Source organism: Triplophysa rosa, linkage group LG13, assembly GCF_024868665.1.
Source record: "Triplophysa rosa linkage group LG13, Trosa_1v2, whole genome shotgun sequence".
NCBI classification, from domain to species: domain Eukaryota; kingdom Metazoa; phylum Chordata; class Actinopteri; order Cypriniformes; family Nemacheilidae; genus Triplophysa; species Triplophysa rosa.
In genome coordinates this window covers 19,186,684-19,204,870 of record NC_079902.1, presented here as the reverse complement: position 1 = coordinate 19,204,870, position 18,187 = coordinate 19,186,684, and the positions used below count along the sequence as shown (strand labels likewise).

At 39.4% G+C, this 18,187-nt stretch overlaps 2 protein-coding genes across 3 annotated transcripts; one reads left to right on the top strand and one right to left on the bottom strand.

Moving 5' to 3' along the window:
• Positions 1–261: 261 nt before the first annotated feature.
• septin8b (septin 8b) lies at positions 262–4,859 on the top strand. Its single transcript, XM_057349135.1, has 10 exons — positions 262–377; positions 1,402–1,516; positions 1,611–1,806; positions 1,934–2,120; positions 2,253–2,414; positions 2,590–2,686; positions 2,884–3,052; positions 3,204–3,336; positions 3,557–3,735; positions 4,201–4,859. The coding sequence occupies exons 1-10, from the start codon at positions 348–350 to the stop codon at positions 4,202–4,204; spliced, it is 1,272 nt and encodes a 423-aa protein (XP_057205118.1). The 5' UTR covers positions 262–347; the 3' UTR covers positions 4,205–4,859.
• On the bottom strand, positions 4,593–18,170 carry zdhhc5b (zinc finger DHHC-type palmitoyltransferase 5b). Of its 2 annotated transcripts, XM_057349134.1 has the most exons (13): positions 17,854–18,170; positions 15,193–16,433; positions 14,986–15,107; positions 14,692–14,849; positions 14,414–14,586; positions 12,398–12,500; positions 12,231–12,322; positions 12,027–12,141; positions 11,665–11,773; positions 11,504–11,580; positions 10,224–10,972; positions 9,926–9,948; positions 7,771–7,858 (listed from the first exon to the last, which is right to left on the bottom strand). In XM_057349134.1, exons 2-12 carry the CDS (start codon positions 15,327–15,329, stop codon positions 9,927–9,929), a joined length of 1,857 nt encoding a protein of 618 aa, XP_057205117.1. In that variant the 5' UTR covers positions 15,330–16,433; positions 17,854–18,170; the 3' UTR covers positions 7,771–7,858; position 9,926. The 2 variants fall into 2 exon arrangements, with proteins under 2 accessions (XP_057205116.1, XP_057205117.1); XM_057349133.1 differs by lacking the exon at positions 9,926–9,948 and having other exon boundaries at positions 4,593–7,858.
• Between the last annotated feature and the right edge of the window lie 17 nt (positions 18,171–18,187).

Genomic DNA, 18,187 nt, shown 5'->3' with positions numbered 1-18,187 from the left:
ATTAACAAAATTATCCGACCTTTTCTTGTTTACAGCCAACGGCTGAAACTAAACGATTAATGAGCTTAATTGGACGCCGTACTTTAGACTTGAACAAAAAACTTAATTCATTTTTATTTTAAAAATTAAAATAATGTTCAGAAAAAAAGTAAATCACAGTAAATGCAGCTTCTCACTAGCAGAAGAGACAGTCATCTGCTCAACACGGGCAGCATTTTAATTCTGACAGGAGGCGTTCCCATCGAGAGAGAGAGAGAGAGAGAGAGAGAGAGAGAGAGAGAGAGAGAGAGAGAGAGAGAGAGCTCAATAAATGAAACCATATCGTCAGTACTATCGTATGTATCTGCATGGCTGACACGGATGTAACTATATATCCAGTAAGATATCACTCTCTTATAATTACTTTGCATTCTTATTCTCGGTACGATATGCGAGCTTATTCATTTATGATACAGTGTTCATAAACATTCGTTTGTAAACGATGTTTACATAACAGATGGGGGTATTTATTTGGTTGCAATAATGTATGCAATGCATTCGATGGTTGTCTTTTAAAATGTAGGATTACGTGAGTTTGCGATTTATACTTAAACACGTCACTTTTAGTCCTGCACGAAACTTTGCGATGCTGCAGTAACGTTACCTAATGCATCCTAGTATGCGAGACTTTTCTACACGTGTATTTTGTGATTATACGTAATAATTTATATATCAGCATAGTTAAATTTCACTAACTATAGTTGTTATATATATTGTTATATGTATAGTAGGGTCTTTCTGTGGGTAACTTCACTCTCAACCATCACAAGCTGATTAGCACTTATAAGCAGATAAGAAGCTCTTAGTTGTTTCTTCAGTCAGTATGTCCCAAACACTTTAATGTTTACATTTCTGCATTAAAAATGGGGGTTTAGACTAAAATTCTACTTTCATTAATATATGATTTTAAAGTACTTATTGGAGTTTGTGAACACAGCACTTGAAGTATATTTCTGAGGGCGAGGGCTGTGAAAATCTTCAAATACTTAGAAACGACAGGCTCAATAAAGAGCTCTTTGTGTCCCAGTGTGTGTGTGTGTTAAGAATACTGGAGTGGGGCAGTAGAACAGATGAAGACTGTGTGAAACACTTCCTGGTGTTTGTAGAAAGTAAGCAGCTCTGAATACCACAGCATGCTGCTTTTCTCTGTGATCATCACTCGTGCCCGCATCCATGCATACCAATATGTTCAAGCGTGTCTGAAAGTCTGTTTAGATGATGACATTTCTTCTCTGGACTTCAAATGCGGTGTGCATTTGCCATGCAGAGAAAAAGATCCTGATCCCCAAAATGTGCTGCTTTCAGTTCTTAACTTGAGCACTGCCAAGGTTTCACAGGTGTGTCAATGTCATAATCTTTCAGTGTGAGGAGATGAGGTCTCTCTCCCTCAGCGGCCATGTTGGTTTTGACAGTCTACCTGATCAGCTGGTGAGTAAAACAGTGAGCCAGGGATTCAGCTTCAACATTCTCTGTGTAGGTGAGCATGAACGTCTTTAATACAATCACCATAAACATGTTTGAATTGTTGCAAAATATAGTGAAACCAACTTCACTTTGCACGGCGTTTACAGGTGAAACCGGAATCGGCAAGTCAACCTTAATGAACACCCTATTTAACACCACTTTTGAGAATGAAGAGGTCAGCCATTTCCAGGACGGCGTGTACTTACGGCCCAGAACGTATAACCTGCAGGAAAGCAACGTGGATTTAAAGCTGACCATTGTGGACACTGTGGGATTTGGGGACCAGGTTAATAAAGAAGAAAGGTGATGCATTCCATGTTTGGCGAAAGATCACTTTGATCGCTTTGAATTACATTTTCTGAAGACTTCTCTGATTTTTTTGACTAGGTCTAGGCGTGTCTAGTACTTTTCGTTTCTCGTTTCTCTGTAGTTATAAACCTGTTGTGGACTACATTGACGCCCAGTTTGAAAGCTTCCTAGAGGAGGAGCTTAAAATCAAACGTTCTCTTCACGACTATCAAGATTCACGCATCCACATCTGCCTCTACTTCGTTTCTCCTACCGGGCACTCGTTGAAATCTCTAGATTTGGTCACTATGAAGAAACTAGATAGTAAGGTATTGTTTTCAATGCGCTCATGTCATTCATGATGCGTTCTGGATTATGCAGTTTACGAATGGTATAAAGCTGATGGTATAAACTCGCACATTGTTTCTGATGCATGTGGCTATTTGGTTCACTATATCTAGGTCAACATTATCCCCATCATCGCAAAGGCAGACGCTGTTTCCAAAAGTGAACTTCAAAAATTCAAGCTCAAGATCATGAGTGAACTGGTCAGCAACGGTGTTCAGATATACCAGTTTCCAACAGATGATGAAGCTGTTGCGGAAATCAACTCTTCTATGAATGTAAGAGAAAATGCTGAGTAGGATATTATGGGGAGCATTAGTTGTTTAGACTTGTTGATGATGATGTCATCTCAATGTTTTGCAACAATTCTGTCATCCATTGAAAAGGATAAACACTGTGTGTACCTTAGAAACACCCGTCAGGCCGGTCAGATGTGTGTTTGTTTTGCTGCAGGCACATCTGCCGTTTGCTGTGGTTGGAAGCAGTGAAGATGTTAAAATTGGAAACAAAATGGTGCGAGCCAGACAGTACCCATGGGGAGTGGTGCAAGGTATGTTTCGCACAAGCCTTTCGTCTCATAAACAAGCCTCGTATTCTTCATCACACAACATAACACAACATGCAAACAGACTAATTCTAAAGTGAACACTCAAAATGAAAGCTTTTTTATTGCAAAAATAACTAAACTGTAAACACAATCATATCCTAACTTTGAGAAACGATCCCATTCTGATGTTTTCTCCTCAGTGGAGAACGAGAGTCACTGTGATTTTGTGAAGCTCCGAGAGATGCTAATTCGTGTCAACATGTTGGACCTGAGGGAACAGACCCATGCCAGACACTATGAGCTGTACCGTCGCTGCAAACTAGAGGAGATGGGCTTCAAAGATACAGACGCTGACAGCGAGCCTTTTAGGTACTAATGATGCATCGGTGCTACATCATCTAACATAATGCCAATTTCTCTCAAGTAGATTATGTAACAATGTATCACGTAATCGTCATGGAAACACAGTTCATTTCCAATGAGGTCAGTTGAGGAACTGTTAATGCTGTTCAATCTCTAGTCTGCAGGAGACATATGTGGCCAAGAGGAAAGAATTTATTGGGGAGCTACAACTCAAAGAAGAGCAGTTGAGACAGATGTTTGTAAACAAAGTGAAAGAGACAGAGGTGGAGCTTAAGGAGAAAGAGAGAGAGGTAATGTAACATTTTTATCATTTTCATTTTATGAATATTAATGTTGGTAATCGAACAACAGCGGTACCCATTCATTTCTATTGTATGGACAAAAAAAAAACAATGCAAGTAATTGGGTACCGCTGTTGGTTATCAACATTCTTCAAACTATATTTTGTGTTCTGTGAAAGAACGTCAAACAGGTTTGAAATGATGTTTGTCGCTATTCTAATGTTCCCAGCTTCATGAAAGGTTTGAGATGCTAAAACGTACTCATCAGGAAGAAAAGAGGAATCTGGAGGAGAAGCGCAGAGATTTAGAAGATGAGGTAAACGCCTTCAACAGGAGGAAAGTGGCTGCTGAAACAATACAGTCTCTTCAGGGTTCCTTTGCCATCAAAAAAGACAAAGACAAGAAAACGTAAGTCTCTAATGGTTCTATGTGAGGCCGTCTGTTCCCATCACTGATGGTCACTGTCTGCCTCTCTTGGTGAATGCAGACCGATCTGATTTCTGTCAGTGGCGCTCTCTGTGATTCACTGTGGGCCTTTTTGTTTGTCTGTGTCGGCTACTGAAGCCAGAGTAGAGCATTCTGGGACAGGAAAGCTCAATGGCAGACATTTGGCAGGGATGCAGAGTTAGATGATGACATGTGGACTCAGACTTGGCAGGAGGCAGTGGTTGCCTGGTACCACCAGATGCCTGCATCAGTGTTGCATGTTTGTTTGCACAATTTGTTGGTTAAACATTTAACTAGCACTACGTCACAGCCGTGATGTAAAGGATATTGACAATTTTAAAATAAGGGGCAATACCACCCTAAAACTTGTTTTAAAAGGAAATATGTAAACACCATTCATATTTTATCTCCTCTCTTTCTTTCCAGTTGATTGGACACCCAAAGGAAATATCAGTAACTAACTACAATATATAATTGACCAGTTATCTACCAGTTGCACCAGCTTTTTAAATGTTAAAGAAGACTTTCACTAGTCACTACAACCTTAAGGTAATGTGAACATTCATTGATACTTCTCTTGGTTTACATTACACTTCCAGAAACATGAAACGCTGTATAAACAGTGCCAGAGAGGAACAATACTTGCATATAAAAAGCATCATATTAGAGAAATTAACTTTGTTACTAATAGCCGTACTTTAGTATGGTAACTGGACTGCGATTCTAAATGTGTTGTAGATATTCGTTCATGAATATATTTTTCTCTAAACAGTTTAACTAGTTGACAAAGTATTTTGTATATTTACTAGAATAGTGTCACATTCTTTTCAAGTTTAAAACTTTCCTGTTGTTTTTTGGCTTTTTTATCCATATGTATATTTTGAAATAAAAATAACTTCTTAATTATTTTGAGTACATTCTATATGTAAGTCACTGAAATTAAAATGTAGCATGTTCCTGTTACCCTAAAAGCCTCGTCGAGTTGTTATTCCAGTAATGAATAGTCATGTTTTATTCACAAATTCTTGTATAAGGTTTTGCTTTAATTGTTACATGTGGATATTTCTGAATTTGCACATTTAAAAAGCTTTCCACATCATCTTTTGACTCTCTGCCTTTTCCTGTAATTTTCTGTCCGTTTTAGCATTCTGTCTTTCTCTTTTGCAGCTTTTTTAGTCTTTCATCTGCATCTTGACCATAGATAGAAATTTAAACTAGAAGAATTTTATCAGCATTAGTTATTTCGTTCACAGGATTATTGCTTGCACTGCTTGTTTTTAACTAAATCTAAAAAACAAAAAAATCTACACCTTGAGAAAGTGATACACTGCAATTCTGGGTTTTAGTGAATTAGAAGCCTACACTACTCCTTAAATAAGATTTAGCTGCATTTTAACCAACCATTTAGTGAGCACATCAAAAATAAATCCCAAAGGTTTTGCACCCCCTTGATACACACTTTATACATATATTTTTTTTAAAGCAACACTTTAGAACTTTTGCTCACGGGTCCCCCATGTGGTTGAAAAGCGCATTTGTCTGTTACCAGTGTTGTAAATAATGTCACTGTATGAGCTTCCTAGTGGGCAGCACAATACACATGAATTTATTTACTGATCTGATGAAACTGGCGAATGCAGAAACGTCGTTTGGAAACCATGTGGCACTCTTCCCCGGGCAGGGGATGTGTGTACTGACCCAAACACAGAACTTACAGAGTGTGGTTGAAGCCGCTATGAGGCTGCTCAGGTAGCAGTGGCAGTAGAATTCGTCTGGTTAAGAATTGTTCTACTACTGAAATAATTATCAATTACAAATAGACATTATTTTAAGATCGAAAAACTACAAAGTGTTGCTTTAAGTTTAAGGTGTTTACAAATGCCATTGTGCTAATATAAATGAATTTCAAGCTGTTTTCAGATTCAAGATGTGGCAGAAAAACATAACTTGTTCACTCCTGTTTTATTTATTGTTGAAAATGTGTTGCTCATGACTCAAGACTGGATTACACTACACAACGGTTTAAAATGGAAACGACTTTAAAACACTACACATCATACACTTGGGCAGCTTTACAAAAAGCAACAGGAAAAAAGGAGAATGATACATGAAATCACCGAGCATCAAACTCTTGACCTTTACTTTCATTACCCACCCATTCCATTTCAACTGGGTGTTAAGAGGATTCCATTTTTGTACCATCATACAAATTTATTCCGTCAAAAGAATAAATATTAAAATAATTAAAATATTTGATATTCTGGGGTAAAAAAAGGCTGATTGTCTGTAATGGTTGCAGTGATTCAACCTCTACAGCAACCTAGGGGCAAAAATTGGGATTCACGTTGTGTAGTGTAATCTAACCATCAGAGCCAGTAGCGTAAAAAAGGAATACACAAGGGTGTAAACAGTCTGCATTCTGTCCATAAAACAACAATCTACTAAGCATCATTACACATCACAGCCAGTGTGCAGACTGAATCATACCCATGATGGAAATGACAAACAATAAAAGGTCTAGGGGGAATTAAGGGAAAATTGGGCCACTTTTGCATATTTTTCTTAATGAAAAGGGTCCTAAATGACCTGAATCCACCCTGTGTTGACATTCCGCACTGAAGCAAATACGGACGCTTCTTAGCTGAGCCAAAAAGGTGGTTGAAACCTGCTCATGTTAAACAGTCAGATAATTACATGAGCATAAATCTATAACTGTGATTCTGTTTGTACTTTGGTTGTTTATTTGAACCAATGTCCAGTTTAAAACAAAACATTAAAGATTAAATTTAAGTTTCAATATCAACACGATTGTGCATCCAGCATGAAGTTGCAGGTGACCAGAACAATGACATCATCTGGCTCAATAAATAAACTCTCTTTTGATTGGCTGACCTCGCGTCAAGGGAATATGGCTCTCGAATGGACACTGCGTTACATTTTGCATACAATATCTTTAGTATAAGATAACAAAACAAACATTTTGTGCTCTAATAACATAAATGATGTGTCTTTGTAGATACATTCACCCCTATCTGTCGAATGTGCTGTCAGGTCCCTGACCCGGCTTGTCTCTTTGGAATTCCATCAGGCTGATGCAGCCATATAAATCTGACAAACACCACCCACCTGTCGTTACAATCATACATCCTATGCCTGCATCTCGTTATTCTTATCTTAATAAACGTAATACTCATAATAATACATCTGTACCTGTATAAAATGATATTTAAAAAAAGTTTTAAAAAAGTTGAAAGGAATAATTCACCCAAAAATGAAATCAGAAAAGATACATGAATATATGCACAGAGATCCGAGAGAGAAACTCAAAATGACACGCAAAGGTATTTTAAGGACATCAGATTATAATATAGCACATGAGTGTTTTGGACTACTTTTTTAGCAGCTCAAAGATTATTTAAAACATTTTACACTGCATTGAAAACAAAATTGGGATGGGAAAAACAAGAGATTTAAAACGATATACATTTTGGGTGAAGTATCCCTTTAAGACAAAGGACTGTAAAATATGCAAGAATGAACAGTGATTCATGTAGTAAATATTTCAAATGCCTATTGGCTGTCTGTTGAGAGGCATCTGGTTTCTGTTGAAGTCAATGAGATGTCAGTCATTAGTCATGACAGCACGTCTCATGTGGTCCCGCCTACTAAGACTGAATGTCCGTAGATCATTGGACAGTCCTGTGTATAAACTGATAATACATTTAATTACCAAATGATTCTTTAAATTAGAAATTTTGTGAAACCTGTGTACCATTGATGTTCAGAAAACAAAACGCAGACCGGTCACTGGTCCATGTTATCACATGATGTCCTCCACAGTGACTGATGAAGTTTGACTGTAAATCACTTAAGAAGTCTTGAATGCTCTTTTGCATGTGGTCGAGCAGCCCTCATCCATCCGATCGGGATTAAAGGTTGAAAACGGAGCGGGTCGTGATTCTCAGCTGTCATTCACACTGAAATCTCATAAGTTGTTCCTCCAACCCCAGTCACTTTCTTCACCCCTCCTGCGGGTTTGTGCGCGTAGGCGTTATGATTGGCCATGTTTTGTCTAAGAGTCGAGCTGATTGGTTGGAGTGGAGGAGAAAGAGAGAAATGTAAGTAAACTTATGCACACAAAACGTCCATTAAAATTAAAGGGATAGTTCATCCAAAAATGAACATTCTGTCATCCTTTACTCTTTTCAAACCTGTATGAATTTATTTCTTCCGCAGAACACAACAAAAGATCTTCTGAAGAATGTTGGTAACCGAACAACAGCGGTACCCATTCACTTAACAACATTCTTCAAAATATCTTCTCTGTGTTCTGTGAACGAATAAAGTCAGACAGGTTGGAAATGACAAGAGGGTGAGTAAATGAACTATCCTTTTAATACCACACATGCACAGTCTTTTATAAGATGCATTAAAGCAGTGGTTCCCAAACTGGGGGCCCCAAAATGTATCCGGGGGGCCACAGATTTTGTGGTATTTTATGAGTTATAGAGATTTATCATAAACTTTATGTAATCAAACACCAGAAAAATAAGGCCACCAACCAAAAGAATTGATGTCCCAGCATTGTATAACTGAATATGTTTTGGGTTAAATTACATTTCTAAGTTTAAGATTTTAAGTATTTATTTGGGGGCAGGGTTCCTACGCAATTTTTGAAATTCCAAACTTTTCCAGACTCAAACATACAGACTTCCCTGAAGATTTTTCAGACCATTTTTAACATCTGAAAAGAGTAGTGGTTTTAAAAATCAAACTGTTCACATGTATGTTATTATAATATTTTGCCAAATAATCAGTGGACTGTTGTAGCTATACCTCATACAAATTAACATCAAACCAAGAAATGTTCAATGCACAACATTCTATTGGAATTTAGTGCAATGTTAATAATTTGTCAAATTAAATAACTGTAAACCTTCAACCCACAGCAACAGAAGGATTGGTGAAATATAATTCATTAATGAACATGAAAAGAGAACTAAAGTCCATTAACTTGACTTCTTTCAAAATTTGACGACGTTCAATCCGGGCCGTATGCAGGATTTTAGAAATACCGAGGTCCAAAAACTGAGTTTGTCCCAAACAAGAAAAAGATTTTCTTGAGCTACATATGTGCATTTTAGAACAATTGGAGTGCAAATTAGATAACAATAGCTAAAACCATGTCTTTTTATGTTTATCAGTGATGAGTAAACACATGGTCAATTGATATTTTTATACAAATATTACCAGACTGAAATACATCTTTCAAGAGCATTTGGGTTTGGAATGACACATGTAAGCACTATTCCTTTGACTTTTTATGTAGCTACAGACATAGACATCAAATTACAAAAGTTGCATAAAGAAAGAGAATTAAAGTACAAGAATTCATTGATGCATTTGAAATATTTGCAAATAATATTGTTATTTTAATAGGCTAACGCACCTGTTTCAATGCCATGCAGTTTAGGATGAACTAGTGAAGGTCTGCTCATGTTTTCGTCTCGTTTCAGCATTTTGTAGTTTGCATAATAGGATATTACAATCGGCCGTTTAGTCAGGTTCGTTATTTAAACGTTGACGTGCGTCAAGCACGCTCAAATTGGGAGCGCAAACTCCCGAGTGCTCTGTAAAGAGCCAGCATTTTGCACGTTTTTAGACGCGACATGTGGACGACCCCCTAACATTTTTTTAATTAAACATTTAGCTACACTCTCTTTCACATAAAGCTGACCTTGTGCTTGACTCTTGATTTCTTTTTTCCATACTAATCCAGACCTGGAAAACAATCACATAAAAATCCATACTTTTCCAAAACGCGTAGGAACCCTGTGGGGGCCGCAAAGCGATGCAAACTACTCAAAGGGGGCCTTACAACAAAAAAGTTTGAGAACCACTGCATTAAAGGTTTGGCAGTATATTTAACGCAACAAAGACAATGCGAGCAAAAGATGTATTTGCATACGCTAGGTTTAAAGCCAACATTAACTATTTGTGAACCAAATTTAGTTCAAGTGCTGTATTTCTGAGTGCACGGATGAATCATTTACAACAAGAACAGATTTGTATTTTGAACGGATTCATTTTAAGGAAGAGTTTACTTTCATGTTGGCTTTTAGACATTGAAATTATGAAGAAAGAGACAAACCTTAGCACAGAGACATAGTCATCCTTATGGCCACAAGGCAGGAGGGGGAGAGGACGTAATGGAAAGAAGAGGAAAAAGGACAGAAAAAGATGGACGGGTGGGTAAAAAAACTCAAAGGTAAGAACAGCCGTGGGTTGCAGGAAGAGAGAAACAGTGTTACTGGACACAAGGAGACCAAACCAAAAGAATACAAACACGAACACCGAACCTCATAGATCTACTTGACCATCACACACATGCAGGTTTTTTTAGGGGGGGGGTGAAAAGGAGAAGACTACAATTTGCAGGCACTACTCACTTCTGCATTGTAGTCCCGCCCCCTGAGCTAGCTGGGCGGTGTTGTAATTCGGCGCCACCTGCGTAGGACACTGATTTGCCAAGAGGTGTATGGCCAGGGGCGGGGCCAGAAGGAGGGGAGCCCAATGAGCGAGCGCGAGGTGAAAGGGGCGGAGCCCGAGAAGGGGGTGAGCCTGTTGGGTGCAGGAAAGCTCTGTTGGGGGAGGGTCTTAGGGGGGCAGGGCAGGCCTGGAGAGAGCCCTCCCTCTGCTGAGCAGACAGGAACGGGGAAGTGTACCCCAGTAGAGGCGGGGCCCCTGGTGCTGTGCTAAGAGAGTGTGGAGGGTGTGGTCTGGGTGGGGACAGCTCATGAGCGGCAGACTCGAACTCCGGGCTTTCGGAGGGCGTCAGCAGACTTTCGTACGACAGGCTACCGTTGCGCGTCTGATTGGCTAGGCTCTTATAGCTAGTGGATGTCGTACCCTCAGAAATAAGTGGTCCGAGGGCGTTGTGCGCTGTGTGGGCGGAGCGAAGGCTGGAGGAGCAAGAGGCTGCCGCCGATTGGAGGAGGGTGTCAGTGAAAGAAGGATAAGAACGCCCTCCATACGCGGAGACCCCACCCAGTCCCCCCGAGCCTGCTCTACCCACCTCCCCTCCCCCACGGCACCCTGCACCACCCCGGCTTGACAGACTGGGGTCCGAGCGGTAGCTGGGCTGACCCGTGGTGACAGGGACTGAGGAAGATTCGGTCATACTGTTCCCTCGGGTCATCTGAGAGGAAAAACAAAGACAGAGAGAGTACACCAAACGGCCCCGACAGCTGAACCATCACCAGAGAGATGAAGGATGAGCACACCACACCGTATAAAAGGACAAAGCATGTATGAAAGCACAAGAATTGTGTTTAATACAACTCAAAGGTGGACTTGACACCAGATTCATGCCATCTTTGAGGTATGGGTGAAAGAAAAGGAAGGGGGATTTCGAGAGGGACAGACAACAGGAAAGAGTCCAGCTTGAACCAAACGCAACAATTGAAGAGTTAAGATGATCAAAACACACAGCATTGTGCCAAGTACACCATAACAAAACAGATGGCTCACATCTAAACTTACTCGCTGACTGCCTGCCATTGATTTGAGATATTCAAGCAAAATAATCAAAGAAAGGAATCAATGCATTAACACAAAAATGAATGCAAAGCAACTCATCTAGTAGATCATGGTTGTCTCAAAGAAACAAAACAATTTTGACATCCTAGTAAGCACGCTTAAGTGTAGGCGGCGCAGCAGAAAAGCATACCTTGCTGGAATGTGCTGAGGCCGGCCTGTATTTATACAATGAGGCTGTGGGAGGAGCTTCAGTCAGCAAGCTGCACTCTGATTGGAAGAAAAGAGTGTGATGAATCTGTTACGCCATACTAGACATAAAACTGTGTGTAATGCGTTTGTGTGTACACTAACCTTCATTTTGTGTGTGAGGCAGCCCAGGGTATCTGTGCTCTGGTTTTGGGGGTGGAGGGGGGTCGGCATCGGTGGACAGGCTCTCCATGATTTCCAGACTACTTTTAGACTGTGATACACACAGAGCGAAAATGTCTTACTCACATAGAGATTTCATGAGCCTACTCTTACTATATTTTCAGTCAGATATATAACACAGCAGCTGTTTCAAATGTCTATTTAGAATGTGCAATAAAACGGACTGCGTTAAATAATCATTTATTTAAAGAATATGTTCAAAAACAATAACTAGGTATATTTGGAAAGCATTGTGGCTGCATACCACATATATTTTCACAATGAAAGCTAGTATGTTTTTGTACCTGCTGGATGCCATTATCCAAGACTTTAGCTTCTAGCTGGGCTTCAGATAAAGGTGGACGCAGAAACGGAGGCTGGACCTGAATGGAATGAGGCTTTCTCAACCGTCCCATATACCTTCACACAAAAACCCGTTCACTGACAATTAGAACAGTACCAAAGGGACAAACCTCATCAGTCTTTGTGAGGAACATAAGATTGTGAACCTGGGAGCCAGTGAGCTGCAAAGAACGTTTCCAATGTTTTTCAAACATCCGTGCGTGAAAGGGTTAACGCCACCCCTGAACTTTCCAGTCACCTGAGGGTGAAAAGATGACAATTGAATAATTTACACATAATTGTATACACACACACGGCCAACACATACACACACCTGTTCATTGGTTGTTCTCCCTCTTGCTACAAGGACAAAATGGAACCCAGTGAGTCCTGCAACTGGAACTAGGAATAAACCAGCTACACACATTACTGCCATACTGAGTGAAGTGTTAAGGATACCAACAACAGAGATGAACAGATTAACTTTTATTTTTAATGTATGCGTCTATGATGTATAAGGATTTTTGACAGGCCAATTTAAAAATAAATAATTAACATCAATTGCAATTAATTATCAATTATCAAACATTAAGAATGTAGTGTACACATCAATGCATATTAACATTTTAAATGAAGTGATTGTAGTGTTTTTTCATGAAGATGAATTGGCCATGTCAAGTGGTGCGACCGTGATTTACATTCAAATCTTAAGCTTAACACTTAAAAAAATTCTCACTTTTCAGTATTTAAAGTTTTTAGAACTAAAGTATTTGCTTTTCTTTGAGTTTTGTTAATTAATGATCTTATATTTTTGTTTTTTAATTTCAGAGTTCTTTTTAAAGGTAGTTAACAAATGTATTTTTTTCTGAAAATCAACTGATAATTAAAAAAAAAATAGTATTCACTTAAAGGCCCAGTGAAATCAAAATGAAAGTTTTTTTCCTTTTATTAAAAAAAGATTAGCCTCAAGGACATCAATAAACTGATATGCTCCTGCGCGCTGACAAAATTCCCATTTAGAAGATATAAGCGTTCAAAACTGACAGTGTGGCACGTGCGCTCAAAAAAATCTAGAAATTCCATGACATCACACTACATTTCAGCCTCTCGTCAAAGTTCTCGTCCAATCAAATCTGCTTTAGAATCCAAAGAGTCCCGCCCCCTTCACTATGAGAGCTGCAGAAGCGGCGCCTCAAATCAGCCACTTGTTCACACATTTATTATGTCCTACATGGTGAATGACACATAATTCAATAGATTGGAGATGGGGATGATCCAGACAGTCTAACCATTAACCATTAACCATCAACGAGCTTTCCTGTGGCTCTGTGGTTAGAGCATGGCGTTAGCAACGCCAAGGTCATGGGTTCGATCCCAGGGATTGCACATACTTACAAACAAATGTATAGTATAATGCAATGTAAGTCGCTTTGGATAAAAGCGTACATTGCAAAATGCGTAAATGTACGTAGGCCCGCTCTGTATGAAGATAGAAATAGCTTATTCTAAGGTAATACAAAAATAACGGTTCATTATGTAAAGTCTTTATACACTTCTGAAGAAATAGTTTTGTATATTATATTGCATTTCTGTCAATAGATCCTCTTAAAAATTCCATATTGCTCCTTTAAATGCAGCTTTGCCAGGCTGTGTGCCGTAAACGAAATGCTATTGTTTTTTTTTAAAAGGGGACGGGGTCACTCGATATGTCTCGCTCTCAGTTGAAATTACGTCAACATATCAAATAATGTTGCGCATTCCAAGGCATTACAGTGGGCCTTTAAGCATACTGTATCAGAGATTCATATTTTAGCCACAGAAACTAGAAATATTTGATCTTTAATTTAATACAATTATTGATATTATTGGTCACACCACATGATAAGTGGTCATTATACTGTACGTCACTGGCCCCTATACAGATTTTTCTAATTGATGAATTGTGGGGTCATTTAGTTGTTCAACCTCTGATATTATTTATAATTAAAATTCAGACAAATACATTGATGAATTATACAGTTTCTGTATGAAAACATTCATGCACAGCTTTTATCTACAAATATGTGTTTAAAAACGATAAATAAATGACAACCCACTATGCGCAAATATATCGTCGCTGTCCTTCCAAACCCTTTTATGTACAAATTTGCTGTTTTTCAGGATATTTTTTAATTATTAAATACTGTGTTGTCAAAGTTGACAAGCACTTTTTAATACTTTTTATTGATTCGATATTTGCAAAACCTAGTGACAAACATATGGATAAGGATGACTAATAATAATGATTTATGACAAAAATAAAAAAACGAAATATGGAGGTTTCAAAAGGACAACAGCGTGTAAAGGATACGTGACTCCCGAGTGAACCTGATCTAGCTGTTTAGTGTGATGTAGGATATAAAGCAGACTGAAGCCAAACACATCCATAATGTGAATAGTGAGCGAGAGCAGAAACAGAAAAAAATAACGATAGTTCCGCCTCCCGATGCAATTGTTCACCCATGGGCAGTGATGATCAAAGTCCTAAACACGACACACATGAGTACACACTGTTTAAAAAATAATAAAATAACAAAAAAGCATACAAATGAAACTTTCAAGACTGTGGGTGTGTGTAGGTATGTGTACCTCTACACAATTGTCACACACGGAGCAGTGCGAACAGCGTGGTGGTCTGTAAAACCGACACGTCGAGCACCACTTCATGCGCACTTGAATGCCCCTCACATCCACTGTCTTATAAAGGGGAGCTCGGAAATCGTCATCTTTATCCTCATCTTCCTCCGCTGCAAAACACACAATAAAAGATCTGCTTAATTGTTATGAAAATCACAAGACAACAAATATTAAATGTCACTCAAACAAGATCGTAGGGTGGGTTTACTTATCTCCCGGTAAATGTGAATAAAATCAAGCGCATACCTCTGGGAAAAATGCCTGGGTCCATGAATGTGGCCATACAGAAGTTGGCCAGTGTAAAGAGGAAGACCACAGCATTATAGAGAGGAATGGAGGAGGAGAATCGCTCTGATAGCCACGGACACCTGCAGAGAGTTGACTGCCTTACACTTCATTTAACACTAATGCATTCATACAAAAAAATTCACAATTTATGAATGTTCTCCTTACGTGAAACAGAGAAACAGAGTTGTGGCTCCCACAAGGAAGGCTGTTGCTGCGGACACAGGCACATAGCGACTGGGCCGGAATGGGCGGGACAGGGAGGGGTCTCCAAGAGCCCCGCCCACACTGAGACCCACAGGCATTTGAAGGCGTCACAAAAACAGGGAATGGGGGCGGGGTCAGAGAGAAACGAAAATCTGTTTCCCACCTGAGTGAGCATGGTCGGTAGCCATGGTAACAATAACTTTTACAGCATATGTGCGTGTTCCTAAGAAAAGAGGTGCATTTCTTTCCTTATTTAAAATGAACATGAAATAGCTCAGTGCATATGTGGCGTAGCATAAAAAAACAACAACTAATTTATATACACGTAATGTATGATCCTATGACTTCACTGTAATACAAAAATAGGTCTAGTCTCATCAAAAATAAGTTCATATGGCTTGGATGTAACAAGATTTGGTCGATAAAAGGAAAATAAAGTGACGGCAAAGCTCTTTTAGTGCAAAACTCTGGTAAGCCCGTGTTACACAGAAAAGAGCTCAAGGGAAGCAGCAGTTGAGAAATATTCATTCAGCATTCATACATAACTTGCTCACAGACAGATCTCGTATCTCTTAAAGCATCACAGGATGAGCGCATGTGATCACGATGTCACACTACAAAAAAGCAGATAACAGCGTTTTGGTGCGAGGTATACAATAACCGTAAAACAAAAAGCATGAGGGAATAAAACTATAGAAAATATGACTTTTCTATCAATGAGAGTCCTGATTCCCCCAGAACAGTTACAGTCTAAAAAAAGACCAGAAGTAGAAAACATAAAACAGGCTCTTAATGTCTTGTGCCCTACATGAGAGCTTATTCTCCACTCCAAAGTGATCTATGCTTGGACTTTGATACTGGCCAAAAAGTGAGCAGAAGAACTGGTGTCCTAAGCCACAATCACGTGAATCTTGCGAGTGGGGAATTCCACATGGTAATGCAGCAGAGTTGTTTTTTAAATGTTCATACACAAAAATACCGCGCCTGCACGCAAGCGCGCGTCCAGCATCGTAAATGCACTCGATCAGTCTGCGTCCGGGCTCGAAAACTCCAAGTCGTGGTGACACATCAGCGCCCAAGACCATTTTAAGCCTGCATAGTGTCTCCCGAGGCCGTTCTTCTTCCTTCGAGGCGCATGGATGACATTGATGAGCGTGCGTTTCTAGAACACTGCCGTTCCCGTTCACAGCCCCAAGCGCTATCTAGAAGGAGATAATTATAAACATAAGATAGGAACTCGTAACCCGACCTTAACCTGTCCTTTGCAAAAAGCTCCATACCTGTTCCGTATCTGTTTTTACAAGATAAAACATACACGTTAAAATGTGCACAAGAAGACTGCATTGTGCAACCTGAAGTACATCTGTGTACACATATGTCGAAACCTGATCATGCTTTAGCTGTCTGTGTCACAACTCCTGACTCACCAGTAAAGGGTGTGCCTTAATGCCTTTATCACACTTTTCTGTATTCTTTTACACGTGGTTTTCTGTATACCATCTCTAAAGCTTATCCATCTACAACCCCCCTTTTTCTCTGTCACACTGACCAAACAGTGACCTTGAGACACTTCCACACAATCCTTCTTACACCAGTCATAATCTTCTTTTCTTGAAGCTACACCTGTTGTCTATGTTTTCATTCACAATCCAACCTGATTATTGAATCCACGTTTACACATTTGGCGGACGCTTCTAACCAAAGCGACTTACAGTGCATTATAGTTAGACACTAATCAGTTTGTGTTTCTTGGGATTTAAACCGCTGACCTCTCCGTTTTTAATGCACTACCAATTGAGCTATAGAAAAGTTTCACAGACACAGTTTAGCTAAAGCCAGGACTATGCCTTAGTAGAATTCAGATATGTATGTTGCTTTTATAAAAATGCCTTTTAAGAAAACATTACTGGTGTGCATCTCGAAACAAAACAATGGCAGAGACATATTTTAAGATATTTCTGGGCAAGTTATATTCAGTTAAGACTGTTAAACACATTCATTATAGTTCCCAGCCTTAAACTTGGTCTGTGAAACCAGGCCTACAAGTCTATAGATTACTGTAATAAGCAGGTTGAACAATATCTTATATATACCATAACCTCATACGACCACTAGGTAGACGCCTCACTGTCTTTTTGAGACACATTCATAAACTAACGTTACAGCAAAGACACAAACTAACGTTAAACAAAGAGTTTCTTTATTTCAGAACACAAACAACATAAACCAAGAAATAAAATCTGTCTATAAATGCAAAGACCGATATATTTACTCACACATTCGTTAGCTTACCAACTCATCTTAAGACATCGCACTCAAAAACACAACCTCATTTTTTTCCACAATAAAAATGTTATTTGTTCTCTAGTACACACGAAGACGATATAAGTATTGAATGTTATGGCAAATTGCGTATTAATGACGCAATACGACAGTTGAACTCTGCGTTTCTGTTTAGTAGGCCGCAGAGTGAAGCCTGGGATTCGAGTTATTACTCCCGGGGCTGAAGGGAACTCAAACTCGCACTCGCATCGCACTACCGCCGGCGTCCAAACTAAAACCTCAACGCTTTCACGGTAAATTACGATCTATTATTAATGTCATCCGCTGTCGTATACTTACTCAGCTTGCGTTTATTTATACATCCCGTAGTCTGGAGCCTTGGTTTCTCTTCTGTATCCCGACCTGGGCCAGTGGTATTATCTGATGGGAGAGGAGCTTCAGCGATCTCAATCCTCTCTCTCTTCCTTAATCTCTAACTCTGTCTACGGCTCGGTAAACAGCTTTTGATCTGTGTACGCCCGAGGCTGAAAACTCCCGGTGTCGTTCATGCGGTGCAGTGTGTGATAAACCAAAAATAAAGCCCTCTAACGTGGCACCATCATCATTTTCGGCACCAGCATCGTTTAAGGACACCGGTATAGGACATTCAAGGCTGAGATCCGGAAGAGCTTCG

Excerpts from the sequence above, each read along its gene's own strand:
- septin8b (XM_057349135.1), top strand. The coding sequence starts at position 348 with ATGGCTGACACGGATGTAACTATATATCCA. Across the intron at positions 1,517-1,610 it reads CTTCAACATTCTCTGTGTAG|GTGAAACCGGAATCGGCAAG; the intron begins GTGAGCATGAAC and ends CGGCGTTTACAG. Across the intron at positions 2,121-2,252 it reads TGAAGAAACTAGATAGTAAG|GTCAACATTATCCCCATCAT; the intron begins GTATTGTTTTCA and ends CACTATATCTAG.
- zdhhc5b (XM_057349133.1), bottom strand. The coding sequence starts at position 15,329 with ATGCCTGTGGGTCTCAGTGTGGGCGGGGCTCTTGGAGACCCCTCCCTG. Across the intron at positions 15,108-15,192 it reads ACTCTGTTTCTCTGTTTCAC|GTGTCCGTGGCTATCAGAGC; the intron begins GTAAGGAGAACA and ends AACTCTCTGCAG. Across the intron at positions 7,859-10,223 it reads GGCGGGACTACAATGCAGAA|CTCGACTCTTAGACAAAACA; the intron begins GTGAGTAGTGCC and ends CCAACCAATCAG.